This window comes from Cuculus canorus, chromosome 21, assembly GCF_017976375.1.
Source record: "Cuculus canorus isolate bCucCan1 chromosome 21, bCucCan1.pri, whole genome shotgun sequence".
In the NCBI taxonomy this organism is placed as follows: domain Eukaryota; kingdom Metazoa; phylum Chordata; class Aves; order Cuculiformes; family Cuculidae; genus Cuculus; species Cuculus canorus.
Genome location: NC_071421.1, coordinates 7281657 through 7303151, shown reverse-complemented (window position 1 = coordinate 7303151; position 21495 = coordinate 7281657). Strand labels below are relative to the sequence as shown.

Sequence of the window (21495 nt, the reverse complement as noted above, 5' to 3'; positions counted from 1 at the left end):
GTAGGGCATGAGGTGGGTGCATAACCTGTCGGGGTGCGTGCATAAACCCTCGAGGTGCAGGGTGCCTGCAGGGCCCATGGGGTGGGTGCATAATACTTCAGTAGCACGCGTAACCCACAGGACGTATTTGTGATGCGTTTAGGGAGCGTAACCCACCATGGGGTGGGTGCATAACCCATTGGGTACGTGCATAACCCATCAGGGAGCGAACGTAACCCATGGAGTGGGTGCATAGGATGTTGTGTATGTGTGTATAACCCATCAGGGAGTGTACATAACCCATCGAGGTGCGTGCATAACCCATCAGGGAGCGCATGTAACCCATGGGATGGGTGCATGGGATGCACGTGTCATCAGGGAGTGTACATAATCCATGGAGTGCATGCATAATCCATGGGGTGGATGCATAACCCATCAGGGAGTGTGCATAACCCATGAGGGAGTGTCCATAACCCATGGGGTGGGTGCATAACCCTCTGAATGTGTGTATAACCCATCACGTAGTGTACAAAACCCATAGGATGGGTATATAACCCATCGAGGTGCGTGCATAACTCATGGGGTGGGTGCATAACCTGTTGGATGCATGCATAATCCATGGGGTGCATGAATAACCTGTCAAAAGCATGCATAACCCATCAGGGAGCGCATGTAATTCATGAGGTGTCTGTATAGGATGTTGTGTGTGCATATAACCCATCAGGGAGTGTACATAACCCATCCGAGGTGCATGCATAACCTGTTGGGTTTGTGCATAATGCATGGGGTGAATGCAAAACCAGTCCGGAGCATGCATAACCCACCGGGGACCGTGCATAGCCCGTCAGGATGTGGGGTGCATGCATAACTCTTGGGGTGGGTGCATAAGCCACGGCGTGCAGACACACCAAGGCTGAAAGCTGTGAGGCATAAAGGGGCTGCTTACCACGGGTAGAGGAGGTAAAAGCCCCCTGAGAAGCACCACACCGCAAACCAGCACCCCCACATCCCCTCTCCAGTAATTTCCCCGGGAGCCTCATGGCTGAGGGGACAACAAGGTGGAGTGGTAGCAAGGGACAATGTTTTTCTTGGGTCAGAAAACCCTTTGGCATGAGCCACCGCTCCGGGTCACTTGAGATGTAGAAGGCTCAAGGAGATCTGGGGTGAGCAAAAGGGCTTTTTCACAGCATAAACAAGAACATACACCGTCTGCAGAGGTGTTAATTAATATCCCACCGCCCCTCTGCACAATAAATTCATCTCCAGAAGGTGTGATTTGCCGGAGAACATGTGCAACCATGGGTCCAAACCCCTTGCACGTTAGGTGAGTGCCCAAAAACCGTTGGAGGAGACGAGGGTGGTGGCATCCTTGCAAACGAGCTTGTAATGAGTCCGAGAAGACATGGAGCTGTCAAGCTGTTAGCTTGCTCCCATCACAGGCGTCTCGGGGGTCGCGCTCGAGACCTGATTAGTATGGTCACTGCCGCGCCGCAGCAAGGGATGGGGAGGGAGAAAATTACTTTTTGCAGCAGTGCAGAGCTCTAAAAAAAAAAAAAAATACAGAAACAAGAGAGGGAGGGAAAATCCTTGGAGTCTGTGTTCTGGCTCTGTACAGACATCTGGCAGTGGCGGGGAAGCAGGCAGCCGGCAGCAGCCAGCCTGTACACACAGCCGGGGGCTCGGATGAGATGATGGTAATTGCAAAAAAGTGTTTTGCAGCTTTTTGGTGGCAGGCAAGGGCTGGGCGTGATTCCCTGGTGGAGAACAGCACTCCCACACTCACCGTCCCTCTGCCTGCTGGGACCCGGGAGCCTGGCCTGAGGATGTGGAGCAGCGAGTGCTGGGGAGCGGAGTGGAGGGGAGCCCTCAGGTCCGGAGGGAGTTGCTCTGCCTTGATTAATTAGAGTTTGGCACTCAGTCTAATTAAGCAAATAAGGAGAATAATTCAGAGCCGGGGCTCGTGGTGCTGTCTGCATTGCCCATGTACGGGCTTTGTTCTCCATAGCACCCATGGTGCATGGACATTGGTGTCTGTAGCACCCATGGCGCACGGACGTTGGTGTCTGTAGCACCCATGGTGCACGGGCATTGCTCTCCATAGCACTCATCAGTGTGACTTTTGAAGTTTGGGTGATGTACATCTTGCCCTTGCAGGTCCCCCTCATCCCATCTGCAGGCTGTTATCCCCATCCTTCACACACCAGCTCTTGTATTTAAGCTCCCCAGCTCAGTGCATGGTGATTGTAAAGAATTTTGCTCCATAAGGGGCAAATCGGGCCATTCCCGGCTCCACAAAGACTCCAGGGCTCCAAAACCCGTGGCCATGGCAAGTGGGGCCAATGCATTACAAGAAGTTGGCAGCGCCACTCACAGCCGCCTGATCGATGGTGACAAAGTGCGGTCCCCGCGGGGGCTTCCTCTGCCACTGCCCATTAGGAAAAATGAGACGTTACAGCCCCCGGCCGGCTTCTCCCGTGGTGGCTCCGAGTAGGAAATGTTGCTGGTGACAGTGATAAAGTCACTGCTTGCAAAAGCATCGGCTCCAGGGGAGGGAGAAGACGGGGTGGAGGAGCCAAGCAAAGGGCACCCAACGTGCTGAGGCTTTGCAAGTACCTTCTACACTGCATAATGCTGCTGGGAAGGCCCTGAGCAATAATGAAAGGCTTTGAAAACTAGAGATGCTCGTTTGGGGATGCTCAGGAGGAGCCAGGCTGGAGGCAGTGACCACCCACCTGCACCAGGATGCTTCTTTTTACCTCTGGCTCCTGGAAAGCATCTCCCACCTTGCCAGCTCCAGCAGCAGCCCCTTCAAAATTTCCAAGCCAACCCAATTCACCATGGGTTGTGCCTCTGATTTATAAACCTGCTCCTCTATAGGGAAAAATCTTGAGCTTTACAGCTGCGGAGAAATTCTTTACAATCTGAGCAGGGCAGCTGATGGAGAGATTGTGGGCCAGGAACTGCGAGAGGTCTGCCTCGTGCCATTCATCCACACGCCGGCTGGGTCGCCTCCGCGCCTCCGAGATGATAATTTAAATGTCAGCATGGGGAACTCTCTTAATTCCTCATGCTCAGGCGGGAAGAGAAGGTCACAAGCATCAGCACAGTTTATTGAGCTCTCTATTAGCAAGGGCATCACTCTGGCTCCCGGGAAGTAGCGGGAAGCTCAGGCTGTGCCTTCCAAAATCACACGACCTTCTTGATTGTGCATGTGGTTTAGTGATGCTGGAGAGGGGAAACCAGCACGGGTGCTGACAATGATGGAGATGGTGTCCCTGCCCCTGACAGGGAGGTTGGAACTGGATGAACTTCAAAGTCTCTTCCAACCCAAACCATTCTATGAGATGTGGTGTGGTGCTCATTCTGGGATCAAACCACCCAGGTTTGAGAAACTAAACTGACTCATCTGTATTTTTGGAAGCCAAATTTAATGCTGGTGGTGTTTTGGGTGGCTCTGAGCACGGTAGGACCGAGCGGTCCAGCAAACTCAAGCGAGGAGGAGGAATAGCAGCCAGCTGAGTGAAATGCAGATGCTTGAGTGAGCTGGGGAGGGAGGCAGAAAAAAAGCTAAAAAAGAGGTTTTCCGGCGTGATGCATTTCTCCCAGTAGCTGTGACACAGGATGCTGCAAATCCCGAAGCACGCCAAGTATTGCAGTCACCCTCGCAACCCCTTTAGAGTGTTTTCCCTCTTGCCATAGCAAGTGCTTGTTGCATTTGCTTGGAGAAAGGGTGTAAATTCAGCCTCAGTGATTGAAAGAGACTGGACTGGAGCCCAAAGTGCTATGGAGATCCTTTTACAACTCTTTTTGTCCTCCCAAACCCCTTCTACTCATCCTCTTGGCCCCCTATCCATCACTCTTGGATGCTTATCTATCCACCGAGCACCCCAGCGAGAGGCTCTGGCAGTATTGATGATGCCAGAGTATTTTGGGGACAGTAAATCGCTGGGTCGCTGGTGAGGTGGCAGTGATGGGAAGAGAGGCAGGAGGGGGCTGCCTCTGCGGCAGCGGGAAGGAAGCGGAGGTTAATGCCTCCCTGCGCAGTGGCAATCGCTGGGTTTTTGTCAGGAATAAGATTTTTACTGAGGTTTATAAATAATGCAGCAGGCAGCCTCGGGCTGTCTGAGCTCGGCTCTGGTGCCTTAAATGTGCCTTTTCTTCTCCCCACACCCGTTTTCCTCCTGCTCCTCAGTGTGGGTGCATAATTTGGGGCGATCGCAATCAGATGCTGCCGAATTGTCATCTCTTTTTGTTCCCCAGCAAGAAGTGTTTGGCTTGGCCGCTCCTGAACCCCTGTGGGTTCATCAGCAACTTTATATGTAGCTCCTCGTCAAAAGAAATGACCCCAGGGCACAGATAAAAGGTTGAAAGTAGGTCTAATCCCTGGAGAGAGGCTGTTTTCTATGTGCCTTTTCAGAGGAGCTGCCTGTAATCCCTTGAGGATGCACCCAGGCTGCAGCATCTTCCCTTGCCGTGCATCCTTGTGGGGATACAAGGGATCCGGGGAGGGGGGGGGGGGTGCGTTGAGCAGCAATGCTAATGATACTTTGAGCTGTGATTTCTCCATTCCTATCCTCTAATTTGGTGTTTTCTTGCTTTGCCCCTGTCAGTCCAGATGTGCAGGGGAACTCATACAATCGTGGAATCATAGAACCATGGAATGGTTTGGGCTGGAAGGGACATCAAAGCCCATCCGGTCCCACCCCCTGCCATGGTCAGGGACACCTCCCACTGGATCAGGGGCTCCAAACCCCATCCAACCTGGCCTGGAACCCCTCCAGGGATGGGGCAGCCACCACTGCTCTGGGCAACCTGGGCCAGGGCCTCACCACCCTCATTGGGAAGAATTTCTTACTAATGTCTAATCTAAATCTTCCCCCTTCCCATTTAAAGCCATTCCCCCTCATCCTATCACTCCATGCCCTTATAAAAAGCCCCTCCCCGGCTTTCCTGGAGCCCCTTTCAGCACTGGAAGTTGCTCTAAGCTCTTCTTGCAGCCTTCTCCAGGCCCAACAACCCCAACTCTCTCAGCCTATCGTCATATGGGAGGTGCTCCGTCCCCCAGATCATCTTTGTGGCGTCCTCTGGACTTGTTCCAACAGCTCCATCTCCCTCATACGGTGAGGATTCCAGAACTGGACACAGAGCCCCAGTTGGGGTCTCATGAGAGATGAGTAGAGGGACAAAATCCCCTCCCTCGACCTGCTGTCCACGCTGCTTTGATGCAGCCCAACTCCTGTGGCTGCAAACTCCTGCTCAGTCACCTCCACTCACCCCCCATCCCTGAGCATCCCTCCAGGCAGCAACAACTCTGCTCATCCCCAAAATCATCCTTGGAAAACCCTTCTAAGCTGATGCCAGAAGAGCTTTGTGATCCAAGCTCCGAAGTTTTTCCCCAAACCCACCCCAAGGCATAAATAAGACTTGGGAAAAATCAAACACGTCCTTGAAAATTTCCCCTCATTCCTAAGGCCGGAGATTTACAACTCTGATAATTCTTCTTGCAGTTCTTTATCCTGTGTCTGTGCCAGTGTGTATTTTCTTTACAATAAAAGCCTCAGCCTCCGCAAATAAATTTGAAGAGGTGGTTTTAGTGACACCATGTTTTTTTTCCCGCTTCTTTTTTTTGGACATTAAAAAAAAGGGAGAAAAAAAAGGGAGAAAAAGGAAAATCTGGAGTGAAAGTTGAGTTTTGCCCAAGCAGGGGGAGAAGTGCTGGGTGGGGACAGTGGGGTCTCCTCCTGAGAGATGCTGGTTTTAAAGCGTTAATCCCCAAAATCCCCCTCTCCTGTGCCCAACCATTTGAAAAAAAAAACAGTTCTAAACCTCCAATGGATCGATTTGAGCTGTTCCAGCCCTAAAATGCCCATTTTCCTTCTGCATTGCTTTCCTCTGCTTTCCGCCCCCTTAATTTTATACTAAACCTTACTCCTCACAAGAGGTGGAAATAAATCTGAAGGCGTTAGGGGACACAGGGAAGAAACAAGGCCTCCCCGGTCCTAAAACGAGCCTTTTTCCACTTAAAATTACAACTGCAGCGAGCAGCTGGAGACAGGGAGTCGACGAGGCAATAACGGGACAGAAATGCACAGGTTTGGCTTCTAAACTCAGCAAGCTCATAATAAATAAACCATATTTCATAGAATCATGGAATGGTTTGGGTTGGAAGGGACCTCAAAGCCCATCCAGTCCAACCCTCTGCCATGGGCAGGGACACCTCCCACTGGATCAGGGGCTCTGAGCCCCATCCAACCTGGCCTGGAACCCCTCCAGGGATGGGGCACCCACCACTGCTCTGGGCAACCTGGGCCAGGGCCTCCCCACCCTCACAGCAAAACATTTCTTCCTAAGATCTCATCTCAACCTCCTCTCTTTCAGTTTGCAAATAAAAATATTGAGAAAATATTAAATTAAAAAAACTAAAAAGTAAAAATATTAACAATAAAACTTCTTTAAAAATTAGAAAGTGGATGCGTAGCTGCTCTTGTGTTCTCCAAAGTGAACGTGGGTGTCTCATATATGTTTGGCTTCTTGCAGGTGACCGATGGTGGGACCATCAAACAGAAGATCTTCACCTTCGATGCCATGTTCTCCACCAATTTCTCACAGATGGAGAATTATCGGAAGAGGGAGGATCTGGTCTACCAGTCCACTGTGCGGTAAGTCACCCTGATATCACCTCCTCTGGCATGTCAGCTGCTTTTTAATGCCTGTTTTTCAGGATTTTGTCCCCATTTGAGGGCAGTTTAGGATGTTATCGCAATACTGTGTCCTCTTTGGCTGATTCATTGCATAGCAAAGAAATTATCATCCCTTAATGCATTGTCACCAAATATCCCTGCAGTCAGAGAATCATCAAATCATTAAGGTTGGAAAAGCCCGCAAAGCCCATCCTGTCCAACCACCAGCCTTACCCCACCGTGTCTGCTAAACCACGTCCCCAAGCGCCACGGCCACAAGCTTTTTGAACCCCTGCAGGGATGGAGATTCCCCAGCTTCCCGAGCAGCCTCTGCCAGGGCTTCACTACTCTGCCAGGGAAGGAATTTTTCCTGATGTCCAGACTGAACCTTCCCTGGCGCAACGTGAGGCCATTTCCCCTCGTCCCATGGCTGTCCCTGGGGAGCAGAGCCCAGCACCCACCTCCCCACAACCTCCTCTCAGGAGCTGCAGAGAGCCATGAGCTCTCCCCTCAGCCTCCTCTTCTCCAGGATAAACAGCCCCAGGGCCCTCAGCCGCTCCCACAACCCCTGTTCTCCAGACCCTTCCCCAGCTCCGTTCCCTTCTCTGGATGCGCTCCAGCCCCTCCAGGTCCTTCTTGGAGTGAGGGGCCAGAACTGAACCCAGGATTCGAGGTGCAATCCCTTCCCTGCTCCTGCTGCCACCCCAGGCCTGAGCCAAGCCGGGATGCTGGTGGCCACCTTGGCCACCGGGGCCAGCGCTCAGGACTGCTGGCCCTGCCTGTCCCAAGGGAAAAGGTGATAGTAGTGGAGATTTCCGGGGCTGAAAATCTGCAGAGAGAAACAAGGCTTGTAAGGGGAAAGAAAAAAAAAGGTTCAAAAAAGAAATATATCTATAAAAAGAAATATATTTATAAACCAGGCGACGTGGGAGCTTGACTTCGCTTTTCTTCCAAGTGCGAAATCACTTGCAGGAGTGTCAGCTTTATTACTAATTACACACTTGCTTTATTGCCGGTGTTATAAAAACAAAACTAGAGCCTGAAAAAAACGTCAGGGGGAGACTTAATTCAAGGTAAAAAGGCTGGGGTGAAGTATTTCTTTTTCACAGTTTTTTTTTCCTCTTCCTTTCCTTTTTAAATTAGAATTTGCTAATCGGGTTTCAAAGGTCATTTTTCCCCAGCATAGAGTAAAAAAAAATCTGTGTATGGTGGGGAAATGAGGTCTTTTCCTTGAGGTGATGTGGGTTTTGCACTGCAAATCACAGAATCATGGGATGGTTTCGGCTGGAAGGGATCTCAAAGCCCACCCAGTCCCACCTCCTGCCATGGGCAGGGACACCTCCCATTGGATCAGGGGCTCCGAGCCCCATCCAACCTGGCCTGGAACCCCTCCAGGGATGGGGCAGCCACCACTGCTCTGGGCAACCTGGGCCAGGGCCTGCCCACCCTCATCGTGAAGAATTTCTTCCTAACGTCCAATCTAAATCTTCCCCCTTTCAATTTAAAGCCATTCCCCCTCATCCTCTCCCTGACCTCCCTGATCCAGAGCCCCTCCCCAGCTTTCCTGGAGCCCCTTTCAGCCCTGGAAGCTGCTCTAAGGTCTCCCAGCAGCCTTCTCTTCTCCAGGATGAACAACCCCAACTCTCTCATCCTGTCCTTGTGTGGGAGGTTCTCCAGCCCTCGGATCATCTCTGTGGCCTCCTCTGGACTCGTTCCAACAGCTCCATCTCCTTCTCATGTTGAGGAATCCAGAACTGGATGCAGGGCTTCAGGTGGGGTCTCACCAGAGTGGAGCAGAGAGGCAGGATCCCCTCCCTGGCCCTGCTGGTCCCACGGCTCTGGATGCAGTTTGGTTTCTGCTCTGTGAGCACACGTTACCCGCTCACGTGGAGATTCTCATCCATAAGCACCCCAAGTCCTTCACAGAGCTGCTCCCAATGACGTTGTCCCCCCCTGCCTGTGTATGGGTTGGAAAGGGCTTGGTCTTGGCTTGCCCCGTCAGATGAGCATGCATCCAAGCATGGAATTCTTTCTAATCCATTGGAATTCAGATTTCTGAGGTTTTTTTGCTGTTCTTTGTGCTACACTCAGAGCTGTGTTTTGTTATAAGCAAAAGCAATTGTGTTAGGTGTGGCTGCACGGGTATAATTGTGAATATAGAGTGGACAGGAAGCAGGAAAGCAAGGTTGGAGAGGAGGTAGTTGGCGTTGCTCAGAGGATGCTCGAGCGTTGCTCAGGGGAATGCACAGAGCTTGCTCAGAGGAGGCTCAGGAGATGCTCAGGGGTTACTCAGAGGGTTGGCCTTACTCAAGGCATGCTCAGGAGACACTCAGGAGATGTTCAGGTGCCAGAAGATGCTCAGAGGATGCTCAGCAGGGTCAGCAGATGCTCATGGCTGTCTCAGATGATGCTCGGGAAGGTTAGGAGATGCTCAGGATGCTCAGGGGTTGCTCAGCATGCTCGAGGATTGCTCGGGAGGATGCTTAGGGCCTGCTCAGAGGAGGCTCAGGGTTTGCTATGGGAATGTTCAGAAGGTGCTCAGAGGATGCTCAGAATACTCAGCAGATTCTCAAATGATGCTCAGGTCAGGAGATCCTCAGGACTTGCTCAGGGGATGTTCAGAAGATGCCCAGAGGATGTTCAGTGGGGTCAGCAGATGCTATGCGGTTCCTCAGAGGATACTGAGATGATGCTCAGGAAGGTCAGGAGATGCTTAGGGGTTGCTCCAGGGGATGCTTAGGGCATGGTCAGTGGATGCTCTGGCAATGATCAGAGATTGCTCAGGGGGGTGTTCAGGAGATGCTCAGGGGCTGCTCTACTCCTCAGGATTTGCTTCCCACGTAGCGCAGGCTCTGCTCAGCGGCTCGCTCGGTTGTTGTACAAATTTCTGACACGACTAATTATTGTTTGGAGGATGTTTCAGTAGCTTCGTGAAGGGATTACACATTCCCCAACTCAACAACCTTGCTTTGCTGCCTTGAACCCAGTGGTTTTGCTCATTGCTGCATTTATTCTCTAGCAGGGATTGCCAGGAAAGTCGGGAATTGCACCAGAATAGAACATCCCCTGTGCATGGAGTGCGACATCTCGACCACGAGTATCCCTTGGGCAAGGGACGAGGATGTTGCACCATCCCAGTGAGGCAAAGCAGCTGCTTTTTTTTTGGCTCAAACCCCTCTGTTTTGCTCCCTTTCACCACATATTGTAGAACTAATAGAATTTGGGAGCAGAAAATTTCGCTGCCCTAGGACTAAACACTTAAAAGCATCAGTAATCGTCGGCACGGTGCCGGCAAATCGGCTGCGGAGCCAGGGATGTTCGTGGTCAAAATCTTTTCACACGGTTGCCTTTTTTCAGAGGAAAACAGCAACTTGCCTGGGGAGAAAGGAGATATTTCTTGGAGGGGATGAAAAGAGCTTGTTTTCTGAATCATTTAGCTTGATGCTTCTTTTTGGGGGGAGGTCCTGCCTTATTTTGGGCTCTGGTGAAGAAGAGGAGCAACACCGGGAAGGGTTTGGGGATGGGTCAATAGCTTTGTGGCCATTTTCCCTCAGGTTTTTCATTTTACCCTTCTGTATTTTCAGCTTTTGGGGGTTTTTTTACTCATTTTAACGACACGGTCACGTCGATGCCATCTCATGGAGCGTTATCCTGGGTGCCGTGGCTCTTATCTGTGCGGCACAGAGGGCTGTCAAGGCTGCCTCTTTTCATACCGGCTTTGAACGCCACCCTCTCAGATGTGAAGAGCAATGCCGAGAGATATCCAACCCTGCGTTTTTTTCCCCCTCTCTGATTAAAACCCCACCCTCGTCGAGTAAGGCACTGCTTTATGAATATCTATCTCATTTTCTTTGCCTGATTTCCAGCATGCCTAGAGGACGCAAAGGACACGATGGGCAGCATTTTGGCTTTGCAGGGCTGGGGGTCCCCTTTTTACTTTCCCTACCAACCGCAGAAATATCAAACCGACCCAGTTAGGACGATTTTACACCCAAATCCAAGTGCAAACCGAAAGGGTTTGTCCTTCATGGTAAGGGGCAGCTGCCAGGATGGAGAGGGTCCCCAGCTCAGCTGGGACTGAAACCACTCCTGCGTATCGCTAACAAAGGGTGTAGATGGTTTCCCGCTCCGTGTGTGGGTAATTAGAGGCTGGAACAGATGGTAGAAGCTTAGTTGAAAGTGGTGTGGTCATTAAAAGGAGCTGCCAAGCGACTATTCTCTTCGATGGGGACTTGTTTGTGCTGGCAGGGGGCTCGTGCAGTGAGGAGGAGGTGTGGGAAGGTAGCCAGGGGCATCCAGTGATGTACCTAGTGAAACAGTGCTGGATTTGCCCCTTGGCTGGGGAAGCCCTGAGAGCCTCACGCATGGGTTCGTGCAGAAAAGGAGCTAGTTTTAAGCTGCGAGCGGCTTGCTGGGTGCTCCATGCAGGAATTGCCCCCGTTCTTATTGCCATGGGGGGATGCTGCTGGCTGGCGAGGTGAGATGATGCTGCTGGCAGGTGAGATGTTATGCTGTTGGCCAGCGCGGTGGGATGCTGCCAGCCAGTGAGGTGGGACGCTGACGACCAGTGATGTGGAATGATGCTTCTGACTTGTGAGATGGGATGCTGCTGGCTGGCAAGGTGGGATACTCCTGGTCGGCAAGGCAGGAAGCTGCTGGCCGGCGAGATGGGATGATGATACAGGTCAGCAAAGTGGCTCCTTTGCAGCCAGCACGAACATTTCCACCGCCAGCAACACTGATCCTTTGGGACATCTCTTCCTCTCCTGTGTATTTTTTATATCTACTTAAAGAATCCGGACACTCTTTCGGTCAGAGCATGCTCTGGCTTTGCTTGGAGTTTGGACTTTTGATGCTTTTATCCACGATGCTTTGCTACAGCTGGTACATCGCCCAAGCGGGCTGTAACGTCTGGTGCCGAGCCTTTCACATCAGCGTTTTGCAGGTGTTTAACGTCCACGCTTCACGGGTTTTTGCTTTCGGTGGTGCCTCTACCTCCCGTACGCTTCTCCTTTCAGTAATGCAATTACTTACCCTCCTGAGGAACTGTCAGTGCCAGTAAACTCCAGCTGCTAAACTGCATTACACAGCTTTCTCCTGCAGCCTTTGCAGCTATTAATAGTTTATTGATCCCCGTCGGTGGCGAAATGCAACCCCATCAAACGCCTTGATATCCGGATGCCAACCACCGCATCCCTGGGAAAATGGGTTGGGATGGAGGAGGGAGCAAGCGATGAGCTCTGTGTCTCCTCCCCAGCCTCCCCGAGGTTCGCATTTCGGACAACGGTCCCTATGAGTGTCACGTGGGGATTTATGACCGAGCCACACGGGAGAAAGTGGTCCTGGCCTCTGGGAACATATTCCTCAATGTGATGGGTGAGTGCAGCCCCCGGCGGGGCGGGGGAAACGCCTGCAGGGTCTCATGGTGGGAGGACAGCGGGGACTCAACTGATTTTCACATCCCTGTGGATGGAGATGAGGATTGGGGTGGAGACAGGGACAGGGATGGGGATGAAGATGGGGACGGGGACAAGGATGAGGGTGGGGATGGGGTTGGGGATGAAGATGGGAATGAGGATGGGGACAGGACAAGGATGAGGGTGGGGTGGTGTTGGGGATGAAGATAGGGATGAGGGCAGGGCAGGGGAAGGGGATACAGATCAGGGCAAGGATGAGAATGAGGATGAGGATAAGTGCAGGGAACGGGATGGCGGTGGAAGTGGGGATGGAGATGATGGGGACAGGGATGGGGATGAGAATTGGGATTGGGATGAGGATGGGGATGGGGACAGGGATGGGGACAGGGATGGAGATGAAGATGGGGATGGGGGCAGGGATAGCGTTGGGGAGGAGAGGGTGTGGATGAGGATGGGCGTGAGGATGGGGACAGGGACAAGGATGAGGATGGGGATAAGGATGAAGATAGGGACAGGAGTGGGAATAGATTGAAGATGGGAAGGGAGACAAGGCTAGGGATAGAGGTGAGCACAAGTATGGGGATGAGGAGGGGGATGGGACAGGGTTGAGGATGAGAATGACACTGTGAGTGGGGACAGGGATGGGGATAACAGCAGGCATGGGAATGAGCATGAGGATAAATGGGTGTTGAGTTTGCCATGCTAACACCATGGCTCTGCTCCTTGGCAGCTCCTCCAACGTCCATCTCGGTGATTGCTGCTGACACGCCAGCGCCCTTCAGCCGCTACCAGGCGCAGAACTTCACCCTTGTGTGTGTGGTCTCTGGTGGCAAACCTGCCCCTCTGGTGAGCCCCCGGAGGAGGGTTATCTCAGAATCATAGAATGGTTTGGGTTGGAAGGGGCCTCAAAGCCCATCCAGTCCCACCCCTGCCATGGGCAGGGACACCTTCCACTGGCTCAGGGGCTCCAAGCCCCATCCAACCTGGCCTGGAACCCCTCCAGGGATGGGGCAGCGACCACTGCTCTGGACAACCTGGGCCAGGGCCTCCCCACCCTCATTGTTTAGAATTTCTTCCTAATATCCACACTAAATCCTCCCCTTTCCAATTTAAAGCCATTCTCCCTCATTCTATCACTCCATGCCCTTGTAAAAAGTCTCTCCCCAGCTTTCCTGGAGTCCCTTTCAGCACTGGAAGCTGCTCTAAGGTCTCCCCAGAGCTTCTCTTCTCCAGGCTGAAAAACCCCAACTCTCTCAGCCTGTCCTCGGACAGGAGGTGCTCCAGTCCCCGGATCATCTCCATGGCCTCCTCTGAACCCATTCCAACAGTTCCATTTTCTTCTCATGTTGGGGATTCCTGAACTGGACACGGGACTCCAGGTGAAGAGTAGAGGTGCAGAATCCCCTCCCTTGTCCTGCTGGCCACACGGCTTTTGATATCTTCCATATATATATATATATATATATATATATATATATATAAAGCAAACACAAAAATGTAGGTATAAAACACATATATTTGTGATGCTTTTGGAGGTGAAATAAGGCAGATGTCTCACCCTGCAGCATCTTTCCGTGGGGACCTGGAGAAGGTTCTCCATTCGAAGCTACTCAAGGAGATGGGATGCTGAAGATTAGACATTAGGAAGAAATTACTCACAGTGAGGGTGATGAGATACTGGCCCAGGTTGCCCAGAGAAGTGGCTGCTCCATCCCTGGAGGGGTTCCAGGCCAGGTTGGATGGGGCTTGGAGCCCCTGATCCAGTGGGAGGTGTCCCTGCCCATGGCAGGGGGTGGAACTGGATGACCTTTAAGTTCCCTTTTGGGGTGGTGGCTGTCCCTGCTGGACTCACCATCCCTTTTGTCCCCATGCAGGTGTACTTCAAGCGGGATGGGGAGCCCATCGAGGCCACTCCGCTGCCGGAGCCGCCGGCCGGCGCCGGGAGCTGGGCACCCCGTAACCTCCTTCACCGTGACCTGGATGACACCAAGGTGCCCAAATCCCTGGCAGCCGAAGGAGAAGTGGGAGGTGGACAACCCCAGGCCACAGCCGACCCACCCCGGGGTCTGGCAGCCGAGCGGGGCTCCGTCACCGAAACCATCCCCGAGACAGTCGTGAGCCGAGAATTCCCGCGATGGGTGCATGTGGCAGAGCCCATCTACTATTTCCGCCACACGCATGCACCCGTCAGCGACGGCACGGTGGAGGCACGGGCCACCCTCACCTGGACCCTCAACCCCCAGATTGACAACGAGGCGCTCTTCAGCTGCGAGGTCAAGCACCCGGCGCTCTCCATGCCGATGCAGTCCGAGGTGACGCTCGGTAAGCACGGGCGGGGCTGGCGGCTTCACAGCCTTCTGCCACACTTTTTGCACTTTTTGCGCTTTTTTTGCCTTTTTCTATATTTTTCAGGATTTCTTACCATGTTTTTGCAATTCTGGGGGCATTTTTCCCCCGTTTTTTTAGTCATTTTATTCACTTTAGTCTGCTTTTTGTATTATTTTGCAAGGTTTCTTGCCATTTTTTTCCAGATTTGTTTGGAAATTTTGTGCTTTTTTACCCGGTTCTTGTACTTTCCTTTGCTTTTTTCTTATTTTGCAAGTTATCTTGCCTTTTTATTGCTATTTTTTTTCAATTTTGTGCTTTTTATCTTTTTTTGCACTTCTTTTTTGCTTTTTTTCTTGTTTTGCAAGGATTTTTTTTCAAATCTTTTTGCGTATTTTGTTCTTGTTTCGCTTTTTGATTGCAATTTTTTGCTTTTATTTTGCAGGGTTTCTTGCCAGTTTGTTGCACATTTTTGCAACCTTTTGCAGTTTTTTCTTTTGTGCTTTTTTCCCCCCAAATTCTTGCATTTTTATGCACTTTTGCTTTTATTCTTTTCTTTCGGGAATCTCCAGATGCCCCCGAGTTAAAGCCGGGTGCTGTGTGGGGCAGCACAGCGATAGGAGGAGGCGATGCCAGGGCTTCACACGAGTAGAGGTGGGGGCAGCAGGTTTTGGGGGGCACCAGGCAAGAGAAGGGAGGTGTGCAAGAGAAGGTGCTGTGTATTTTAGGGGATTTGAGGCTCCAGGGGCATCAGAGCAAGGCAGCGATATCAGGTCAGAGGGCAAACATGGATCTTGAATGGGGCTGGGCTGGGAGAAGCCCCCTCGGTGAGAGGGTGGTAGGTGTTTGGGTGCGGTGGGGAAGTGTAGGACCACGAAAGGGGGGACAAGGAGGGACTGGTTTGGAGGCAGCCAGGACTGCACTGCACGTAGGCTGAGCAGGGACAGGGGCGTTAAAGCTTGGAGTGGGGACTCCGTCGGGGCACCTGATGTTTGGTGGGTCTTCACCTTGGTTGTCTGTAGGGCAGGTGAGGAAGTTGGTGATGCCCTCACGTTACCTCCTAAGGGTAGGGGATGGGATGGAGGAGCTCCTCCAGACTGGGGTCATGTTGGAGCTGGATAGGATACCATCCCATAGTGACATCACCTCCCAGGAGACCCGAAGACATGCCATGACTGTTGATGACCGTCAGCCTTGTTGGCTGATACCACCCAACTCATCCCAGTGGGGACTGCTGGTGAGGACAGGCTGGCTGCTGCTTTGGGGCAGCCTGTGGGGCTGATGAGGCCCCAGCTGTGATAGAGTGATGGGATTAGGACCTGGGCTGTGCTGTTGGCTTCCGGCATGGTCAGGACCCTAGAAGAGCAGAAGCTCCTGAAGTAACCAGAGGAGCTGATGAACAGAGTAGTTAGTGGGGCCCTCGCTTGTGCCCCACCTTGGCTTGTCAAGTAGATCAGCTGGGGCTCCTCTCCCTTCTCCTGGCTTCCCATCAAAAGAGGCTGAGCTTCAGGTCACCCTCCAGGTAGGCTGCTCCAGCCTTTCTCCCCTTGAGCTGGGAGGAGAAGACTGGGCTTTGCTCCTGGCCAAGTAGGGCACTTGGCTCGCTGCATCGGCAGTGATGCACCATCTCCTGGAGAGCTTCACCTCGTTGGCTTTCCACCCTCTTTGGCACAGGCTTCAGCATGCACAAGCTTCTCAGTGCTGGGGCTCTGCCTCTTTTCCTTCAGCTCATCAACCACCTCAACTAGTGGGAGGTTGGTGGCAATGAGGAGGTCAACGGGAGGTTGGCAGTCAATGAGGAGGACAGCAGCTCTCTTGCTAATAGAAGGCTCTCCATTACCTGTTCCTCCCTGCTGAGCATTAAAACTCCCCCAGCATACAACCAGGCAGAAAAAAATAACACACAAGTTTTCTCACACCTTCTGCAGCTCATCAGGCTTAAATGTCCACTGTCTGGGGCTCCCCATGAGGGCAAGACCTTCATGGCTTATTACTTCATCCCCAGTAACTCCAATACCTGTAATGGTAAAGCTCACCTCATGTTGCCCCCCACAAAAACACAGCCCTCCTCATCCCCTAAAGTGCCTGCAGTCTGTGGACCTCACTGGGTGCCCCATCACCACCATCCACACTCAGATTTTTGGTACCATCATGGCGCATCCTGCATTAACCCCTTCCTTACATCTACATGATACACACACACACAGACACTACATACACCCTCGATAGAAGCCTCATTGAAACCAAGACCAACCACTTGCTTCAGTACCAAAATGCATCCTTCGCCATCGGTGCATCCCATCAGTTGTCTATCAGTCTCACAGTCTTCCCATTCATCTGCCTGTGGGGTCTTTGCCTACCCACCAGTCATTTGGATGTCCGTCAACCTGTCCATCAGCCCCCAAGCCATCAGCCCCCACCATGCCACCTCCTCACCACAATCGTTCATCAAACCCCGGCCTAGGGCACCCACTGGCACTAGGAATGCTGTGCTCAGCTGAAGTCCCTTCTTGTCCTCTTCCCTTGCAGTTGCTCCCAAGGGCCCAAAGATCACGATGACCCCGACGAGAGCCCGCGTCGGAGACACTGTGCGCATCTTGGTGCAGGGCTTCCAGGTCAGCATCCCCATCCAGCCCCACTGCTATGGGGTGATGCTGTGTCAACAGAAAACCTTGCGCCTGTACCATCAGTTTTGGGGTTGGCTTGGTGGCCTTGGATTGCATCGTGGTCCCTCTATGGGTGCATCCTGGGTGTTTTGGCTGTACCCTGTCCTTGCTCCAGGCACGAGACAGGGTTTGCTCACCACATACGTTCATCTCAAAGCCCCGCATCTCCCTGCAGAATGAAGTCTTCCCTGAGCCCCTCTTTACCTGGACACGGGTGGGGAGCCGGCTCCTCGACGGCAGTGCCGAGCATGATGGCAAGGAACTGGTGCTGGAGCGAGTGCCAGCTGAACTCAACGGCTCCATGTACCGCTGCACCGCCCAGAACCCCCTGGGCTCCACCGACACCCACACCCGGCTCATTGTTTTCGGTATGGCAGAACCGTGTGGTTCACCCTCCCCTCCATAAATCCTCACTCACACCCCTCCTCCTCTGAGTAAAACTGTTTCTCTGCTATTTCTTTCCAATTAGAAAATCCAAATATTCCCAGAGGAACAGAAGACTCCAATGGTGAGTGGTGGTGGTGGCACCGGTATTTTGACCTGACCCCTCCAGAGAGGGAAGGACCATGCAGAGAGCATCTCAGCTTGCATGGTTGTCAGCCCTTGACCATCTCTCCTTGCATGGCCCCAAGCCCTTTAACTTCTCTCCTTACTTTGTCCTGAACGTCTCATCTTTCATAGTCCCAAGTCCTTGCCTACCTCACTTTGCATCGCTTCAAGCCCTTGAACATCTCACCTTATGTTGCCTCAAGCCCTTGCTCATTTCTCCCTGCATCACTCTCCGCCCTTGAACATCTCTCCTTGCACCTCCCCAAGCCCTTGCCCCTTTCTCCTTTGTTGCCCCAAACCCTTGTCCTTGGCAGCGGAGAGGTCCTTGCACCAAAAGGGGCCCCATGGATGCTCCCTACATCATCCCTGACCTGCTGCCCACCCCACACAAGCTCCATAGCAAGCTTAGGAGATTAATCTTTCCCCCAGAAAAGGTGGTGACCCCATCCTGCTTTGACCCCAAGTGGCAAGATGCGACTCCCTGGACTCCTCATCCCTTTTCTCCTCCTGCCTAGGTTCACTCACCAGCCACTGCGGCTTCAGACTAGTTTTGGCGCTGACCCTAACAGTGATCCTGGAGCTAACGTGAAGCTTCGCCTGCCTCTTCTTCCGCCTCCTCTTCCTCCGTACGGCTCCACCTGGCATTTACACCTCCATCAATCAGTTCTCTCGCGCTCTTTGGGGTTTTTTTTCTATACTATTTACAGTCTCGGTCTCTTTCTGTCTGTGTCTTGGCTTCCTCAGACAATTTAATTAAAAGGAAAAAGGACAAATCTCCTCCGCTGGAAGATGTGCTTAATTTTTTGCCTTGGAATTGGGTACCCCAAACCATTCTGGGGTACCCTCAGGCATTGCAGGGTCTTGGGGAGGAGCTGTCTACTATGCAAGGTGTAGATTTCGCCTGGAAAAATCCATTTACACCATTGCCACTGCACCAAGCTGCTCTGGGACTCAGCTCCCTGAGGTCAAGACTGCACACGTCCCCAGCATGAGGGACGTTGGGGATGAGTCCTCCGTGGAGCGCTGGGAGCCCGAAAGCTGCGGATCATTGGCCTTACACCTCGGGACTCTGGTTGGGGCAAATCGGCTTTGCTGGAAGACAGGAGCTGTGCACAACACTTGTCCCGAGCTGGGCGGTCAATCTCTAGTGACAGGTGGCTCTGGACCCAAAATGTCAGCGCTCACACATGAGCGGGCAGCACGCGAGTTTAGAGCGCTATGGCCACGTTTGGTCCATGCCATTCTCCCCATCCCTCTTGGCTAATTGTCACCATGGAAACAGATAAAGGTGCAGCATGGCCAGAACCTGGCCAACCCTAGGGTACCCAGTGCTGCTGGGCACATCTTGGTGCGGTGTTAATCCTGCTGCAGGGCAGTTTGTTGCAAAAGACAAGTGATTTTGCGCCAGTCCTTCCCTGGAGGATGCCAGCATTTTGCCTGGCTGCTCAAGTGGAGCAACGGCATGGTCCACAAGGGGACAGTGAATCATGGAATTGCTTGGTTGGGAAATATCTTTGAGATCATCAAGCCCAAGTGTTCCTGTCCACTACTAAACCAGATCCTTGAGCACCTCATCTACCTATCTTTTAAACCCCTCCAAGGACAGTGACTCAACCACCTCCCTGGGCAGCCTCTTCCAATGCCTGACAACCCGTTCAGGAAAGAAACTCCTTCCAATATCCAACCTAAAACCTCCCTAGTGCATCTTGAAGCCATTTCCCCTTGTCCTGTCACTGGCTACCAGGGAGAAGAGACCAGCACCCACCTCACTACAACCTCCTTTCAGGCAGTTATAGAGAGCGATGAGTGATGAGCAATTGCGTCATCCTCACCGCAAGGTGTGGATAAATATGCATTTATACATCAGTTATAGAGAGCGATGGTGGAGTCTCCCCTCAGCCTCCTTTCCTCTAGGCTGAACAGTCCCAGGTTCCTCAGCTGCTTCTCATAAGACTTGTTCTCCAGTCCCTTCACCAGCTTCACCAGATGGTGAACATGGAGCAGTCTATTGTGTCCATGGAGTGAAGCGAGGGTGGCTGTATCAAGGGCAAAGAGGTGAGTGAGGCCTTCACTACTCCTCCAGGCTCTTCCCTGCCCCCAGGAAGCGAATCCTGGTATGGTGTGTGGGGATGCTGGGTTGGGGTGCAGTAGAGCAGGACCTAGCGGGTCTCAAACCTGCGGAGCCAGCAAGGGTGGCTGGGGGTCCCGGTTATGCCCATGGCTGCTGGCTCTGATCGCCCCCGATCCTGGCATTCCCAGCTCTGGACAGGTGTGGTTGGACCTAATGATCTCAAAGGTCTTTTCCAACCAAATGATTCTATGATTTTTTGATTCCTTCCTGCCCTGTGGTACCCCAAGACCATCCAGCCCTGGTCCAGGATCCCTGGGGAGCAGATGTGAGGAGACCAATGATGGGGCGCTCCACTGCCTTTTCCTCTGGGAACGCTTAATCCTAGAGGATTACCCAGCAGCCGTGCAGCGCTTCATCATTCCAAAGCCCCATACAAGTGCTAAGAATTATTATTACTATTATGATTAATTATTATTAAGCAGCTTCAGTCCCTACCATGCTTCATTGCCAACCTTGCTGCAAGCGATTTCACAGCCTCAAAGGAGCTAAACAAACACGCGACAGCTCAGGAGCTTCTTCCCATACACAATCACTTGGGCTGGCAGCACCGCAGGGGCTGAGTGAGGCTGGCTGGGATGCAGGAGGATCAGTGGCTCCACTTTCATCCCAAAGTGACAGCATCCAAGCATCCTGACCACTTTCACTGCTCCAGCCCATTGCATCTCCCATCGCTCTCACCTGCACTTTTCAAGGGAACATTTATTTTTTAGGGAGCTCTGTGTGACTCAGTTTACCCCAATGCTAGCAAGCAGCAGGAGAGCCCCCACCACAGCGCGGATGCTTCTCACACTCCTCATTGGACTGGAGATGCTCCAGGGACTTCATCCCAATGTGATTAAGCAACCATTAGGCCTTCTTGCTTTGAAAATGGGGATTTACAAATGCCCAAATCTCCATTTAAATGCAAATGTGGTGATTTTAGCCGGAAACCATGGAAATGAGCATTAGAGAAGCAGTGCCACCATCAACGAGCTCTGCTTGATGCCATCTCAAGAGAAACATGACCTCCCCATCCAGCAGCTGGGAGAGGACCAGCAGGCTTAGAGGTCCCACATCCTAAATTCGCCTCTCTGTGTGCATTCAGGATGCTTAGCTCTTTCCCGTGGTGATGGATCAGGCTACAGGATGGGACCTTCTCACAGCAGCACAACCAAAGCAATGACCGAGCAGATGCAGGATCTCCCTTCTCATTCTGGGCAGAGATTCTGCCTTTTTTCCCAAAGTCCCCTGAAGGTGAGGTACATGGAGAGATGGCGCTTTGCCTTTGCCCAGTGAACTGGTGGAGTCCCCATCCCCGGAGGTGTTCAAAACCAGTGTAGACATGGCACTTGGGGACATGGTTTAGTAGGCATGGTGGGGTTGGGCTGGATGAGTTTAAGAGGTCTTTTCCAGCCTGAATGAGTCTATGATTCAAAGAAAACCTTCCATGCTGTGCTACACCCTGCTTTCACCTCCTGCCAACCCCATCCTTCACCTGCCACCTACCAGCCCTGCCTCCCCATCACCATCCACCTTCCTCCAGGTAATTACAAAGGACATCAATTAAATCCCTGGCTCCCCCTTAACACACACCCTGTTGTTTGAGGCCCAGGCAGTGAATAATGCAGGAGGCTGGAGGGGGAAAAGAGCTGCTCAGGTCGTTTCATTATTGATGTGAGATGACAGATCTGCAGATGACAACCTGCCTGAGAGAGATGATTAGCCTGTAAAAAATTAATCGCGCTTCTTAGGGATGACGCGAGCTGAAC

At 52.3% G+C, this 21495-nt stretch overlaps 1 protein-coding gene across 1 annotated transcript in view; it reads left to right on the top strand.

Annotated features, from left to right (window-relative positions):
• Positions 1-18416, top strand: part of IGSF21 (immunoglobin superfamily member 21) — a 47085-nt gene extending 28669 nt beyond the window's left edge. The window contains exons 3-10 of the mRNA XM_054086079.1: positions 6517-6638; positions 11917-12035; positions 12807-12922; positions 13951-14398; positions 16931-17016; positions 17243-17435; positions 17537-17575; positions 18132-18416. Of these exons, the coding sequence (XP_053942054.1) occupies positions 6517-6638; positions 11917-12035; positions 12807-12922; positions 13951-14398; positions 16931-17016; positions 17243-17435; positions 17537-17575; positions 18132-18205 (1197 nt within the window). The 3' untranslated portion in view covers positions 18206-18416. The remainder of the gene's footprint in view (positions 1-6516; positions 6639-11916; positions 12036-12806; positions 12923-13950; positions 14399-16930; positions 17017-17242; positions 17436-17536; positions 17576-18131) is intronic.
• Positions 18417-21495: the final 3079 nt, after the last annotated feature.